Source organism: Maylandia zebra, linkage group LG4 (assembly GCF_041146795.1).
Source record: "Maylandia zebra isolate NMK-2024a linkage group LG4, Mzebra_GT3a, whole genome shotgun sequence".
NCBI classification, from domain to species: domain Eukaryota; kingdom Metazoa; phylum Chordata; class Actinopteri; order Cichliformes; family Cichlidae; genus Maylandia; species Maylandia zebra.
This window is the reverse complement of record NC_135170.1, coordinates 24,373,775-24,390,677: the sequence shown is the minus strand read 5'-3', so window position 1 is coordinate 24,390,677 and position 16,903 is coordinate 24,373,775. Positions and strand designations below refer to the sequence as shown.

Genomic DNA, 16,903 nt, shown 5'->3' with positions numbered 1-16,903 from the left:
CACCTGAAGCCGAGAACTTACTGGCATGAACCGTGACATTCTCCTTTCATCAGCAGTCTCGCAGATTGAGCTGCATTATAGCTGCTAATCCAGCCCAGCCTCCTTCCATCACACAGGTGAACACACCTGCTCCATTCATGTGAAGATTTACTACAGCGTCGTTCTGCAGTCTGTACTGCTGATGCATGCTGTTCAGGCACATGTATGGACACTAACTCCTCATGTCACCTGTACAAAAAAGATTCAAATGTCTGAGATTAGTGGATATATTCAATAGAGCAAATCTGTCTAGCTACAGTACACTAAGGAGCCAGCTGTGGTATTTTAATTGAAGGTTGTTTCATTGAAGCTTGTTTATTATGTTCATTATAAGAAACACATGACTTTTTTCCTTTGTATTTTTGTATTTTGTCTAGCTGATCAATCAAATGGTATTTATTTCTGATGAAGAAATGTAGAGTTTACTCTTCACATTGTTTACTGGACAGAGCCACTTATTGATCCGCGTGACTGTTACATGTTATGTGACTGCTGTACAAATGATATGCACGACTTTGTAGATTCAAACCATAAATGATAAAGAGCTTGGTCTAGATCAGGGGTGGGCAGTTAATTTCCCCAAGGGCCCACATTCATCACCTAATTGTAACATCTACTCTTACCAGAGGCAGTTTAATTACAGGACAGTCTGGGTAATGAGCTACCAGAACAATTTTTTAAATTTATTTTTTTTGTAATTTTACACATTTATCTGTTTATTTATATTAATTTAAGCCCAAAAACGTCATGCTGGCAGATTTTTCTTTTATCAAAAGTAGTTACATCTTCATGATGTAGAAAAACTAAGACTAATTGTAGAAATCTCACTTATTTGTCTTATACTGAGATATTGCAGGGATTAAATTTCCATTTAAACTTCTTTACACTGAGAGAGAGGGATATTCACCATTCCCGCCTATTTAAAGACAAAGTGAATTGTCTGAACGACTTTAAATTATTTTGACCTATGTTTTCTACAGTTACTGGATGATGCCCTCTAGCGGTGGCAGGAAGCAGAGTCGTTGAATGGAGTGACCAACGACTGGCTCTGACAGGAAGCGTCTCTTGAGCCAATCAGGTTTGACCAAAGATCGTCTTATGTCTCATGTGTGTCACTCTGCAATAAAATTACTGTACGTCTCATTGATTACAGCGATTTAAAAAAATTGACAATACATATTTAATTTGATTAAATCAGTTTGGTTTTTTTTACAAAGCAAGAGTTTCATCACGAATCTCTCAATCTGTTTCAATACGCCAAACTTGCAAATCATGTTTTGGTACCTGAAAAAGAAATGGAGTGAGATGTCTGTCCTCTACTACGTGCCACCGGTAGAGTTTCGGTTGAAGTCTGAGCATAGTGCTCCACGTGTGTTGTTTTGCTTTGTTATGCATTCATGTTAATTATTGTAGCATGGTGAAGAATAAGAAAAATAAAGTGCCCGATTCGGGGAAACAAGCGGGAAAACCTGGACAACGTCAAAGGTACCATAAGGAAGCTAATACGTAATGGAAAATGTGCTAGTTAAGCTAGTTAGCAACAGAAGCTAGCTGATACGGGCTCCAACCCAAGTTGTGAGCGATCAGATTAAACCGGACTTGTTAAAGTTTTAAGTGGGGACTTGTGTCTGCAACTAAACATGTTTGCTTTTTGTTTTTTCCTGTCTGTATTGTGTCCAAATTTCAGTAATGCCAAGCTCCAGAGAGATGGTAAACCCAAGAAAGCCAAAGAGGTGGACCACATTCAACACATCCCCTTCAAACTACGAGAAATAATGAAGGCTAAGGACAGAATGAAAACTGGGTCCCTAAAAGTCAAAAAGCCGAAAAAGGGTATAAAAAAAGTTTATAAATATTCATTTTAGTGTCATGACTGTCGTGTATAACTAATAAAGACTGTGTTGTGTCTTTACCCATCTCACCTGAAGATAAATCAGAGTATTTTCTAGATGGAGACATACCTGTTCCACATTTCAAGAGGGGCAAACGGGAAAGCGTGAAAGCTTACGTGCAGCGGATGGAGCGTGAGACAAAACATGTCATGTTCCTCTCCAAAAACCAAGTAGACAGGAAGCCCGAAATGGATGCAAGCGAACAAGAGAGACCTGCACACTGCAAATCTGATAAAAAGAAGGAGTGAGTACACTTTACACTACACTTTACACTAAACCCCATCCTTATCTAGTAGGTTTCATGGCATAGCTTGTCTTCACTTATTCTGATTTGTGGCTGGGTTTCTTTTTTAGTGTTGTGGCACTGATATTTTTATATACGTGACATGGATTGAATAACAGTAAAGTATTGAAATAATGTGTAAATCTTTTATCAAAGTTCTTGATCCACAAACTAATGACATGACGAAAAGCAAACTTTGTAGCTGCTCCATCCATCACCATTTGTGTTGTACAGCAAAAAATCTGCAGTAATCCTCCAGAAGTTTTATTAAAACATGCAGATGAACTGTTAACTTTGCCTGATACCGTGTTTAAATTATACAGCTTACAGAATGCTATATAAAAGGTTATATGAAATGGGCAGCTGTCCTATTTTACAAAGAAGAAATAACTGCACCAAACAGGGGTGAGTTTAAGGCAGGGGTGGGCAACTCCAGGCCTTGAGGGCTGGTCTCCTGCAGGTTTTAGATATCACTTTGAATCAGCTGTGTTGGATCAAGGACACATCTAAAACCTGCAGGACACTGGCCCTCGAGGCCTGGAGTTGCCCACCTATAACACCGTTATAACATCTGTTTTCAGCAGCACAGAAACTTTGCGTGAATGCAGAGGGCAAACTTCAGAATGCTGATTTACCTGATGCTCTTCATTGCAGCAACCACATTCTCCTTTAAAGCCTTACAGACACAAACTCGCTCTTCGCTTGACTTCTTCATACTTAAACAGGCAGACACACGTGCACAAAAACTCATAAACATGAACTACCTCATCCCAGAAATAAAGCTTTGCCAGAGAGTGCTTTAGAGTCTTTACATATTTTTGCATTTAAGAAAATGTTGTTGTTTTTTCCAAAAAATTAAATTTGATCTGACATGTAAATACAGTCAGTGGGTTTATGTTTGTTGTTTTTCTGACAGGTGTTGTGTGCAGCTAAACTTTAAAACACTGCAAGTTCTAAAATGGAAACCAATGAACAGTTCATTTTGAAAGACCTGTGTTTTTTCTCTTTTGAATATTTATTATTGCTCATTAATAAGACAAAAGTATTTCTTATCCAATTAATCGATTGAACAATCAATAGATTACTCGATTACTAAAATAATCGATAACTGCAGCCCGACTGTCAAGTGTTACATTTTTAATGCCTACTGATTTTCTATTGGCAGGTATGGTAAAATGAAGCTACAGAAGCTACAGCAGAAAAAGGTGAACAAACAAGAGGACAAGATGGAAGAACAGATGTTTATAGGTAAGAATGAAGGTTTTACAAGGACATGTGGTGCATTGTTCTTTAGATGGGATCTGTCTTTGACTGTCACTCGGTTTGGTACTAATAGCAAGAGGTAGCATTTACCAGATATTATTTTCAACATTTCTTTGAAAGTCTGGGTCTTTTTGACATATTTAAAACACTAAAGGTCTTCGACACAGCACTTGCTTCAGTAGCATTTCTTTTTTCGTAGTACACCATCTACTAGGTAAACAAGGGTGCAGATGGAGGACATGCTGTGAGATATTCTTTCAGTAAAGCATTTTTTTTTTTTGCAGTACTGTCCTGATCACTTCCCTCTGAGGAAATTTCAAACCTCTATCTGAAGTAATCCCAGATTCAGCTGTTAGAACAAAACAAACATTAAAAATTTGTCAGTCTGAGCCAGAGTAAAACCAAATGACGCAGAACCAAATCACCTCAGTTGTAGTTCCCCGTGAAATTAAAGTAAGGACCCAATTCAAGTATATTAGATGATGTGTTCCTGGTGTAAGCCACAATGGATGCAGTGTTTAATGCCTTCAGTTGACATAAAAATCAACCACAAAGTTACTGTTTATGCTCATCTTTTCTGTTTGTGCCCTTATAAATCTACACTGTTTCCTACACAGAAAGTGGGAAGAGCATTTGCATCTCTGGGGTTTACAGAGACTGGTCCAAAAACAAATATTAGTGTGTGTAGATAGATGGATAGCCTACCTATGTATAATCACATTCTACGCATCCTATGATCGCTCACAAAGCTCTCAAACCGGTTTCTTGAATATGACAATGAGTTCACTGTATTCGCATGGCCTCCACAGTCCTCATAACTCATAATAGACTCATAATGGAACGGGAAATGTTATGGATGTGCAGTCCACAAATCTTCACCAATTGCGCGATGCTGTGATGTTAGTACGCACCAAATTCTCTGTGCCATAAATTAAGGAAGTGCTGAAAGCAAAACGAGTTTAAGCCGTTATTAGGACAGTGTAGCTAATAAAGTGACCAGTGTATAAATCAGGTGTTATGGTTAAAAGTTGTTGGGCTATACAAACATGGAAAATGGCAAGAAGTATTTAATTAAGGCAGCTTAACATGGCAACGGTGAGTGGTCATTAAAAAAATCCCTGTAGTTAAATGATGGCTTTTGTTTCGTAGATGATGTTCCTTTTGGTGAGGTTACAATGGCCCCTCCCTCTTTGAGTGCCAAACCAAGGAAAGCTGAAGTCAAATCTCAGGTAATCACACCGTGCATTGATCACATGATCTCTCATCGAACCATGCAGATGGTTCATAAAATCCTATTTCCTTTTTTTCCCCATTTCATTGTGCAGAAAGCATCAAAGGAGCTGCTCCTAAACTCTCTTCTTGGCCATACTGCAGTCTCCACTACAAAGCCCTCCATGGCCAAACAGAGAATCATGGAGGAGGAGCGGGAACGAGCAGTAGAGGCATACCGTCAGCTGAAGAAACAGAAACAGCAGCAGTATGAAGCTAGGACTGCAAGCATGAGAAAACTCAAAAGCCTTCATTAATGTCGCTTTTCACTCAGCTCATCTGCAGTCAGTGTTCCTGGCAGCAGCAGGGCTGAGCAGTGATCTGTAGAAACTGTCTAAATAAGATGGAGAGCTAGCCACATTTGAGATTAATATCTGGAGGAACTTTATGCATCCATAGGCCACTGTTGGAGGCTCCTGTAGCTCAACAGGTACAGCAGGCTGTTTGCTTTTCATGAAACTGGCAACATACCACTCCCCCACCCACGCTGTCTAAAAGAGGGGGAAAATGTGTAGTATTCAAATGTCTGTGTGTGCAAGGGTGGATGTGGCTCCTTGTGTAAAGCGGTTGGTTGGGAAAACTTTAAGGGCACTGTATAATTCCATTTTATCTTTAGTTACACTAAACAACACTGCCGCTTTCACAACGTTGTTAATTTAAAAGAGTGAACGGCTTTCAAAGTGCTTTGTAACACTGCAGAGTCATTTCCCAAGTCCGATGGAAAATACATGGAGATATTTTGCCTATGCTCATTTATCACCCTTGGAACGCTTGCGTATTTCATCATTTGTATTTACAGTTTTTTCACATTTGCATGTTCAGATAACCAAATTCTGAGGTCGTCCGTCATGTGATGGACAGTAAAATCCATCCATCAGGTTATTTCAAAGTAAAGATGATCCTCTGATTGTTTTTAGTGGTCCCACTAGATGGCACTCCTCTTGTACACAGCCGACATAACTTGCTCATTGTTGGTGCCACATTATATATTGAAGTATTTTATATTGTTGTTAAATGGTTGAGTGGTAATGACTGCATTTTATATAGAAAATGTAAATAACATGTTGAGAGAAACCATGAGGTCATTTATTATTAGATGTTTTTGATTTTTTCCATGCTCCTCAGCAGATGTTTGCTGTTTGTTGTCATATTCCCTGTTTTTTTCCAGAGCATTTGGATAAATCTGGAATTGTCATCCACACTGATGTTCAGAAACACCAGCTGAAAAAACAAATATCCTCATGAGACCTTTTTAGCTGTTCTTGGGTTTTAAAGTCCTTTGCAGCTGCTGTTTTTTGTTTGTACGTCTGTGATAGCCTCTGTCTTGGGATAAATGAGCCATTAGCCTTTTTAAATGTGCAGCATTTATTAGAGCCTGGCACAGCTATTTATATTTGTAATCCTTCGAAGGCTTTACACTCATGAACGAAGCCATTGTTTAAATATTTGCATATGAGACAGACTGCGCATATTCAAATCTTTGTTCAAAAACTTTCAAAGCATGCTATCTAAGGAAAAAAAACCACATTGATAATATAATGCAATAGTGATCAACTGAATAATATGACCAGATGGTGTCAATACTGAATTCTTCTTATCTGGTTCGTGGGTCCAATCACTGCTATTTAATCAGCTTGACTGGTGAAACCCTCAGTCCATGTTTGTCCTCTGATGGTTGTCACAGTGACACGGAAATGTATTAAGTGGGGACAGCTGCTGGTGATTGGGTGCACCGACTCCCTTGAGCTGAGCACATTTGCCATTGGTTATATTCCACCTGTGTGCAGGACAGCTGTTCACATTATCAGAGCTTTACAGCTGTTTTTCACTTAGGATGTTAAGATACTGGGTTTTTTTTTTACCTTCTTCTTCTTCTTTTAGTTGAATTTACTGACCCCGGAGTTACGTAATATACAAAGCTTCAATCGTGTTAGCGTATTTATATAGTCAAATATTTCAAGTGCAATGTGGCACATTGTGAGTTCTCTGTATTAAATGTTTTACCAACCATCCAAAGGTCCGCTGGGAAGCACGAAATCTAACCAGACTTGAGCAGTTTCATTGGAAATATTCTGCTCTGTTTATGTCCACATGCAGTGTTTCATTTTGGATATCATGCAACGCTTGTTTTTTTCAGCCAGATCAAGAAGGTGATACTGAAGGTTATTACAGAGGAAAACATCATTTGCTTATGTGTTCTGTTGTTCAGTGCTGTCTGATTTCCTGTTAGTGAGCAATTTATCTTCCGATCAAGTACCCATGGCTGCTGACAGTACAGGATGGGAAAGAGTAATTGGGAGAGAGACATTTAAGCCTGCTGCTAGGCAGCCACTGCTGACTGAAGCTTTTAAAGACGTGTGAGTGTGTGTGAGCGAGATAAATTATATTAAAATAATTGTGCTTGTCATGTAGAGAAGACAGACTACCTCTTGTGAGTCAGAGCAGTTGTAGATGAAAATTTTCGCAGCAATACGTACGCAATATTAATCTGTTACCACAGCGATTGATGATTGGATTCAGCAGCATTACAACAACATCAGCTTGACTATCACAGCGGTCTCCCTTGCTGAACTACAAACTCAGGCATCACAGAGCCAACCCCTGGATGTCCTGCTAGGTGCCAGGCCAGGCTTATCAAGCAAACATATGTAAATATTTGAAGCAGTAAACTTAGCAATCCTGCTGACATGATGACACTTCCTCTTTTACCATCCAGTACCTTTCGTTATTAGTTGATTCTTTCTGCAATCCAAAACGCCAGAGAATTTAACTGAAATTTGTAGGGCGACACCTTAGAATTTACACCTTCACATTTATTTCATTCATGGCTAAAAGCCACATTTTTGCATATGATTACATTATTATAGTTACACAAATTTACAACTAAGTATGTTATACTGTGGTGATCATGAACAAATTCTAACGCATACACACACACACATATATGTGTGAACGTGTTAGAATTTGTTTATATATATGTGTGTATATATATCATCTGTCATATATATATATATATATATATATATATATATATATATATACACACATATCTTGTATTTGTTGTATTTCACTATATAATCTTTCCTCTGTAAGCCCAGTGTGGTTTGCATCATTATAATAATGTGTGGTTTTGATGTACATAGAGCAAGCATTGCATAAGCATTAATGGAAACTAAGCAGTCATATACTGAATATTACTGGACTTTCACTCTGTTTTTGCTTAAGAGAAAACAGAGATATAAAATATCTGATTCTTGGAGCTCTGAGATGGAAAAGCTCAGTGCAATGTGCTCGGCTTGGGCTGCTAACTTATGATAGTCCGGAAGATGTTTAGGAATCCACTGAGCACGACTAGGAGCTGCAGCTCCCCATATTCAAAGGGCCAGGTGTGGTTCGAAGTATCATTGAGTCTTGGTCCTTCTGTGAAAATACACATATGGATTATTTTCACATGTGATGTCATAAAGACGGGATGTTTCGTGATTAAAAATAGCACTCACCCTTGTCAGACCTTTGGCAATCAAGGCTATTTCAGTGGGCTGGTATAAACAACTTCGTGCCTGACCATTGTAAACCCCATATGGAGACGTTGGATTTGTGGATTCTGTCATAAAAAAATGTTATTTTACAGTCATTACTGGATTCATTTTGTTGTCTGTGTGCAATCTGTTGCAAAAACCTAGAGCCACTCCCAATTTTTTAAAATTATTGCGCTTCCAAGGAGCTACACTTTCTTAAAATTGTCCAAGTGATGTTGAGCATCAGTTGTCCATTCTTTCTGAAGTTTTGTTTTTTTTAAAAAAATAAACAAATTGATGCCCAAAGTGCCTTTAGCCAGAGGTTTTGCATATCTCAGCATGGTATAAGCATATATGTGTATGTGCTTGTATGTAACGAAATTTGCTACATTCAAACTGGCATTGACGTGGATAGAAAAATACAGAATGGGACATTATATATTTCAGTAATATTGTGGTCTGAGCCTCAACATTACTGAAGCAGTTTGGGTTTGGGCCAGAAAAACAGTGATTCTTCGCAATGGCAATATGCTTTGTGCTGATAATGTGGGTTGTGGATAAATAGGAAAGTGGTATACAAAAACAGCAATTTTCAAAATTACAAAACAGTAAACTGGAGAAGGTGTACTGTAGCCAGTGTGGGTCTTCATTTGCTACACTGATGCATTATGTAATATACCACGCAGTGCTTGTTATCAGTTTGGAATAATCCAAACGTGTCTCAATAAAATTTAGAAATTAATTCCTATTGATTACTTAATTACTACTTAATAAAATGTATTAATTCTAATGATTCTGTACCCACCTAAACAGTATTAAACTGCTGAACTGTGAAGTTAATGGCTGACCATAATGTGTTATGCTGTACCTGGTTCATCCATAGAAAAGGCTTTATTTTCTACGTAGACATGCTGCGGGGTGGGCTGTGGCTCCTTCAGAATGTTGTCGTAAACCAGGCTTCTAGCAGGATAGACTTCTTCCCCATCGGGTTGTTCCTTGTTTGGGTCCTCCTGGGTCAATAAACAGATTTCTGGAATTGCATAGAACAAGAGGAACACCCAGGCATTTGACACCACGGCTATAGCCATAGTCGGATCGTCCCAGCTGGAATTATCAACTGCTCGGTTCCCATAGATGTACATGACAATCCAAGCTATCCAAAGTGCCAAAGTGAGGACTCCTGTGACCAGGATAAAGGCTCCATCTCGGCGCCAGTGCTTTTGCTTGTGTGTTAGTGAGGGCACAGACGTTAGCACCACAGCTGCTATCAGAACCATTACATATATAAGAGCCATCACAAAGTCCCGGCTGACAAAGCTGCAGGCCAGGTCAGGAACACCGAGACCTCTGAGTGGGCTCCTGGCCACAGTAATGACAAGCCACTCGGTGTTGATGATCACCTCGACAAGCCAGAGAGCCAGGGCTCCCAGCCATAACATCCAGCTCCTGGGCCCCTGGCCTCCCCTTTGCAGCAGGGCAAGCCACAGCCCATGCATCACCAGGCAGGCCAGACAGCCTGAGAACAGTACTCCAAACAGGTACCTCCGTGCAGCACAGGTAGTAGAATACTGCTCCACAATAAAGGCAAAACTAAGTCCAAACAGACCCAGTGTGAAAACTAAAATGCTGGCCTGCAGGCCCACCATACCCTTTCTCTTCTTGTCTGTCACAAACGGTAAGCTAGCCATGAGAATGACGAACAAGATAAAGGCAGTCAGCACACCAACAGCAGCAACAGCTTCCACTACGATGCCCCATACTGCTGTCAGGTCACACAGATTATAATATATGGAGCTCACATCACCACCACATCCTTTTGGAGCACTAGTTGGGTCCATCGCTTCACTGCAAAAAAAAGAAACAAAAATAATTTGATTACTTCAACATACATGTTAATGTTGTAGTTACAGATTTCATTAATAACATCCCTGATTATTACAAAACAAACTATTGGTTTAAATTGCAAGTAATATTACTGTAATAGTTTAATATTGCTCACACAGTAATATTACTGTGTGAGCAAGTTAAATGGTGCCATGCATATACAGCTGTGCCATTCCACTGGAGTTTCAATATGAAAATGACCTCATTTCTATTTTATGGAGTTTTAATGTGCCATACTAATTACTGTAAATTCAAATATTCATTCAGGTCTCTAAAGAATCCTGGAATTATGTACTGCATTCCCTGGCTGTAATTACAAAACTGAGTCATTCTACACAGAGCTTTAGTCACCGCTCACTCTATAGCCTCCTAAGACCAGCTAATTAGGAAAAGCAGCATTTCAGCATTTTACCATGACACCTAATGAGTATTTCCACACAGTATCCCTGTTCCAGTACGCACACAGGTGTCATTCAGGAATCATATGTATTTTAATAGCAGAATGTATAGTTGTAGGTGTACATTTTAAACCAGTTATAATTGAACGGCAACTTAATTATTGTTTATTCTCTTCTTCTGACTGTAACTGTAATATAATAATTAAAGGACACGACATTCAAAAATGAATATGTTTTTTATGCGAACTTTCTGACTGTGAAGATTTCAGATAAAGGTGCCTGTGTGGGATGAGAACATCGTCCTGCTGCTTATTTAATAATTATATTACACCCAGTGAGTTAGCTTAGTTAACTAACCACAAAAACAGGACATGCTGTTTAAAGGACAACAAGTTGTTTATGATTATTTATATAACAGAATCGGAGAGACTTAGAGGGGGAGACAGTTATGATGTTATAAAAATAAAAGACAAACAGGTTCAATCAGGAGTCTTTGCGTAATAACACGAGTCTCTTACCAGGATTGCAATGAGAGCTGTTCCGCTAGCCTCTCCAACAGGTAACAGGTAGATTCAGTCCGATAAAGATTACTGACCTCCGAAAAGGAACTTCCCTTGCACGAACGAGTTGATTTTTTATTGGTGGTAGTAGTTCATCTCCATTTTTACAACACTTCTTGATGATTCGACCAATAATTTCTGTGCGTCAGGTGTTGACTTTTGTTTTGTTTTTTTTCGGGCGGGATCAGAAACGGACCTCCATCGGTCACTCCTCTTTTATTCAGGCATCTTATAGTAGTGACCTCACAGGTAGTCCCAACGAAGTAGTTGCTTCTTTTAGTTGTTATTAATATTCTGTAAGTTCTCTAACGACTAACCTCAAACCACCCTGCTCCTTCCCCAGCCTCTGGTACCTACAGCTTTGCATATTCTTTGAGATTAGCACCCGGCCTACTTATTTATTTCAGGCAGCTTACATCCAAACAAAGGGAGCACTCATGTATACAGGCTATGCGAAGTGGTATGACCCATGCAAACACGCCGATCATCGATGACTTTAACAGGTTTTGTAATTAGGTCAATTTTGAGATTAGCCTTGAAATACTCAGCTCCTGCGCATACAGCAGCGTTTACAGTTGCCTATTTTGCGCTCCTATTGTGGAATATAATGACTCACATTCGTATTTTGGTTCAGATGATTAAATCCAATACTGCATATCAAATTTCTGAAATATAGCATTATTATTGCCCAAATGTCTAGGCTACTTTAGAGCAGTTACAGTTACAGGAGGGACTGTATGGTAAGCAGAGCCACCTGGTGGCATCAAGGCTGGGCTGAGTCCTGTGTTTTTCAAACAAATTGGATTACACAACAAAATAGATCTTTCTATTGATCCGTTGTACAGTAGGACATGTCAGTTAAAAAACCATAAGATAAATAAGCACATTAGTGAAGGAATTGATTTTAAGCTTTTAGACTGTCAGTTTTTCAAAAAGCTCTGCTTTATTTTATCTTCCATCAGTAACTTTTCCCCCCATTCCTGAAAGTTATTCAGTGGTGTTTTATGCCATAGTCTGTGTTTTCAAGTGGTTGCAGATCTGACAATTTATAAAACATAAACATGATTTTGGGTCAGGGGGTTAAACATGTTTTCAATGTTGTGTTTCTCTTTGCACTCTTTTTTTAAAAGCAGTCTCTTTCTCCTCTAATTTTAATAAACTACAAATTTTTTTTTAACCCTAGAACACTATCGCCGGGTGATTTTCACCCGAGCAAATGTATTTACATAATTTTCAATATGTTGCGTTTGTCTGAGTGTGGTGGGTCTCTGGGTAGCTTCAGCATTGTCTTTGACGTCTTTGAAGGCGTGGGTGTTTCCCTACCCCAAATCCCGCTTTTTCCTACAGGCATGTGTTCGGGTGAATTTCACCCAGCAATAGTGATAGAGGGTAAAGTAGGTTTTGGGTGGATTTCACCCGGTGATAGTGTTAGTGTATAAAATCAGGTGATCTTGCCGCATTTCAAGGGTGACAACATTCAGGCTCACCATATTTACTGTCCCTCTTCAACTACAGCTGTCACCCTGTTGCAGGTTTAGTGTCTTTGGCATCTCAGCTAGTGAGTAACACAGAGGTAAGGTTTGTTTAACTTGGCAATTGTTAGCTGATTAGATTTCTTTTTCTTTTCTTTTTTTAAATCTAAAAGCTATGTTATGTAGCTAGCTGTGGCATGACCTTAGTGGGAACAATAAAAGCAAACAAAAGGGAGATCCCACAAGTGATGAAAGTTAAAGAAAATCACGCGCCAGGCTCCAGTGCATTTCTTTTTACCAAAGAACTAACCTTGGTGTCCTTCCTCCCTGACAAAGCTTCAAAAAAGAAGGTTGTACTGCTCCTGTCATCCATGCATACACAACCAAGCATAGGACCCACTTGTAGGGCCGAAGTGATTGAATTTTACAACAAAACAAAGGGAGGTGTCGATACTTTTGACCAGATGTGCGCTCACTATGGTTGTGGAAGAAAAACCAAGAGATGGCCCCTTTGCGTGTTCTATGGCATGATCAATGCTGATGTGATAAACTCATGGATCATTCACAATGAGAATGCAATGAAGAGAGGTGAAAACCAAATGCAGAGGAGGCCTTATATGCAGGCTTTGGCATTGGCACTCAGCAAACCATGGGCAGAGCAGAGGCTCCCCTCTTCAAATCTGTCACATCAACTCAGAGTCCTGATCTGTAGCGTGCTCAACATCCCTACCCCTGGCACTCTTGAAGGTGAGGCACGACCAGTGGCAGCAGAAAGCAGTGGTCCCTTAGTGAGGTGTGCCCCACAGGCTTGGACAGGAAGACGCGATACAGGTGCCATGTCTGCCGTCGACCGGTGTGTCCACGCCATTACTACCCTGTGTGTACTGACTGCATGTAAGGAATAGGTAAGTAAAAGTGGTCCTGGAATTTGCATGTTATCCTTATTTAGTGCAGTGGTTATGAATAAATATCAACAAGTGGTGATTTCCAAGGGAATTCATATGGTAAAAAGAAATATTTTAGTCAACTGGTCATTTTTACCCACTCAAAAAATGCCATTTTTTGTTTCTCTCTCCTGCAGCTGTTCGCGTGTCAAGGAGACTGTGCCTTCACCAGGGAAGACTCAAATATCCCAGGAATGGGTGGACCAAAGACCAAGTTTCCAGCATCATTATATTTTTGTTTAGGATTTGTTTTGTTCTCCAACTGCTAATTTTCCAGAAATTTTGGAGCATTTTTTAGGGTCCCCCCATGAAACTTTTTTTCCATTTTGTTAGATATGGCACAGCTGAAAATAAAAGAAAACCCCTCTAATTTGTCATGTGTTGTCATATATTTTATATATTTTGATGACAAGTACTTTTTGTTGGGTATATTATATTGGGTAAAAATCACCCGGCATTAGTGATGGTGGTACTATTTTTAGCGATAGTGTTCTAGGGTTAAAAAGTAATAAAGTTTTTGTTTTTTAATTCAGTGTAATATAAGAGTAAGCGTCTCCTCACTGGCTTCACTGGCAAGTACCAAGGTGGACCTATTGAAGACAAACTATGGAGGACGTAATCGGCTACAATAATCAAAGCAGGAGAAAACTGAAGTCTGCAATAAATGTTCACAATTATTGGTTGACAGTAGAGGTGTGAAGTTTTTCAGATAAAAGAAACACAACTGGATGAGCTGTGACATAAGAAATTAGAATCAGAATACTTTATTAATCCCAAAGGAAATTATATAGTTACAGTAAGTACAGAACAGACTGAACTAAATTAAATAATAAAATACATTTCAAAGTTAAATATAAGAAATAGCTCTAATATATACAAATAGCTCAATTAGAAATATCCAGAATATTATCAAGATTAAATATATATGATTGACATTTTACCCTAAACTGAAAACTATAAAACTTTGCAACTATTGTACTGTGTACTGTGCATTAGATGGAGGAGTTGTACAGGGATGAGTGATTTCTTGTGTTCTTCAGTCTTGCATTTGGGTAATCTCAGCCTCTCACTGAACCTGCTCCTTTGCAAGCATGTCATGGAGTGGATGGGAGGTATTGTCAAGCATTGTCCTTATCTTGGACAACATCCGCCTTTCCGAAATCACCTTAAGGGAGTCCAGCTGTATCTCCACAAAATTCCTGGCCTTGCAGATCAGATTTATTGAGTCAACCTGCCACCTCAGAGAAAATCATGACAAATGTTAAAATACCTCAGCCGCTTCAGAAAATAGAGGTGACTCCATTCCTGTAGAGTGCACTGGCACTTTAACCCTGTCTAGTTTATTATCTATGTGTACTCTGAGGTATTTACAGCCCTCCACACTGTCCACATCGACCCCCTGGATTGAAACAGGGGGTCACAGGTTTCCTGGTCCTCCTAAAGTCCACAATCAATTTTTTTGGTATTGTCACGTTGAACTGCAGATGATTCTGCTCGAACCACATGACAAAAAGGAGTCCACCACAGCCCGGTACTCCATCACATCACCCTGACTAATGCATCCAACCACCGCAGAGTCATCAGAAAACTTCTAAAGATGGCAGGTCTCTATGGTGGCTGAAGTCTCAACAATCCAGGACACAAGAGAGGCATTTATTGCATCGCTGTCAGCTGATCACCCAGGAGGGTTGGCCTGATACTATTGAATGCACTGGAAAAATCGAAAGAGATGATCCTCACAGTACTCACCGGCTCGTCCAGATGGGCATAGACACAATTGGTAGATGATGGTGTCCTCAGTTCCGAGGTGGGGCTGGTAAGCGAACAGAAGCAGATCCTGATATGGTCTGACAATAGGTGGGAGCTGCTCAAGGATAAGTCTTTCCAGGGTTTTCACGACATGGGAAGTCAGTGCCACGGGTCTGTAATGGGGGCCACTGAGACGTGGCATCTTTGGTACAGGAACAGAGCATGACGTCTTCTACAGTAATGGGACCCTCTGCAGACTCAGACTCATCATGAACAGTTTATAAAAGACTGCACAGGCCTTGAGGACATGGGGACTCACCCCATCTGGTCCAGCAGACGTGCCTGAGTGGAGTCATCTCATTTGTCTCTGAATTTGTCTCTATCTGCTTAGACGTAATTCATATTCTTGCTCAGAAATAGTCAACTTTTGTGCATTAAAGCATCTGAAAGTTTTATGCATTTACATTCATTTAACTTTTTTTTTTTTTTTGAAAATTCATGACTGTCTTGTTTGAAACCCTGGCTAACTGATGCTTTCCCTCCCTGTTTAGAACAAGGGTAAGGTCATCCAGGGCACCTTGCTAAAGCCGGCTCTGGCATCCAGCCTGTACTTAACTTATTGTTTATACTGCGTGATGGAGCCCCCCATGGTGCATTGATCTCTCAATGGATCTTGTCCCCAGGGGTGCTCTCACAAATCCAGCAGTTTGTCAATCCATCCTTTTGCATTTTGGTCCGCTCAGATTCTTAATAGGAGGTTAGATCGAAGGAGAAAGCAATGTGACCTAAATGAAGGACATGCACTTTTCAGAGCTTTAGGCCTACTTTACTGTGAATTCTGCTTGCATATACCAAGTTCCTGAACTGGTAAACCAAGCGAAACCCAGTTAATACATAAAAATATTCATAATATTTACATGCAACAAAACAGGCTGAGTAGTTGACATAAGTCTCAGTGTGATGTCTATATTTTCTGTCTAAAGCTAAAACAGACTGAGATGATGAGATGCTACCATATATAATCCTGTACCCTGTCTGTATTGTCTTGTCCAGTTTGTTGCAGCAGACCTCATTAGGACACCTCAGCTGCACTGCTCTCCTTTGAGAACATGTCAGGTTATTCATAGAAGTGGCTCAGGTTTGGGTCTCACAGGACATCTCTTCTCCTGCATTTTTATTGCAGCCTGGCAGCCCTCAGCACTTCACCACAACCCAGTTCCATCTGAAATGGTCGCTCTCCTCGTCTTTCCCAAAGTAGGTAGATGGGCATAATTTTTAAAAACACTCATCACATTGTTCTATTTCACTGAATATCGCAACTAATGATCTTGCAATGATCAAAAAACACCCAATCTATATATTTCAAGAATAGTTTAGCAGAGATCTCAGTATTGAAAGACCCATCACTGACAAGCAGTTCAGTACTAGCTGAGTGTTAAATAAAGGTTAATTTAGATGAGAATGCAAACATCTCTTTGAACCCAGGGGACATGATTGAAGGAATTATGTATTGTTGTCATGGTTGCTATCTTACATCAGAACCTACTGAATATAGGTGTACCCCACCTACTCTGTGTTTTTTGTAATTCTCTACTGTCACGTGGTTAGCTCACTTTTGAATCATTATAGCAT

The 16,903-nt window shown here is 39.7% G+C and overlaps 2 protein-coding genes across 3 annotated transcripts; one reads left to right on the top strand and one right to left on the bottom strand.

Annotated features, from left to right (window-relative positions):
• The first annotated feature begins 1,339 nt into the window (after positions 1 to 1,339).
• On the top strand, positions 1,340 to 6,756 carry ccdc137 (coiled-coil domain containing 137). The gene is made up of 6 exons (XM_012921350.3): positions 1,340 to 1,524; positions 1,727 to 1,872; positions 1,968 to 2,175; positions 3,380 to 3,462; positions 4,627 to 4,706; positions 4,803 to 6,756. The coding sequence occupies exons 1-6, from the start codon at positions 1,454 to 1,456 to the stop codon at positions 5,001 to 5,003; spliced, it is 789 nt and encodes a 262-aa protein (XP_012776804.1). The 5' UTR covers positions 1,340 to 1,453; the 3' UTR covers positions 5,004 to 6,756.
• Positions 6,757 to 6,894: 138 nt separating this feature from the next.
• LOC101473729 (G-protein coupled receptor family C group 5 member C) lies at positions 6,895 to 11,546 on the bottom strand. Of its 2 annotated transcripts, XM_004559450.4 has the most exons (4): positions 11,065 to 11,535; positions 9,133 to 10,109; positions 8,247 to 8,350; positions 6,895 to 8,166 (listed from the first exon to the last, which is right to left on the bottom strand). In XM_004559450.4, exons 2-4 carry the CDS (start codon positions 10,100 to 10,102, stop codon positions 8,098 to 8,100), a joined length of 1,143 nt encoding a protein of 380 aa, XP_004559507.1. In that variant the 5' UTR covers positions 10,103 to 10,109; positions 11,065 to 11,535; the 3' UTR covers positions 6,895 to 8,097. The 2 variants fall into 2 exon arrangements, with proteins under 2 accessions (XP_004559507.1, XP_004559506.1); XM_004559449.4 differs by having other exon boundaries at positions 6,895 to 8,350; positions 11,065 to 11,546.
• Between the last annotated feature and the right edge of the window lie 5,357 nt (positions 11,547 to 16,903).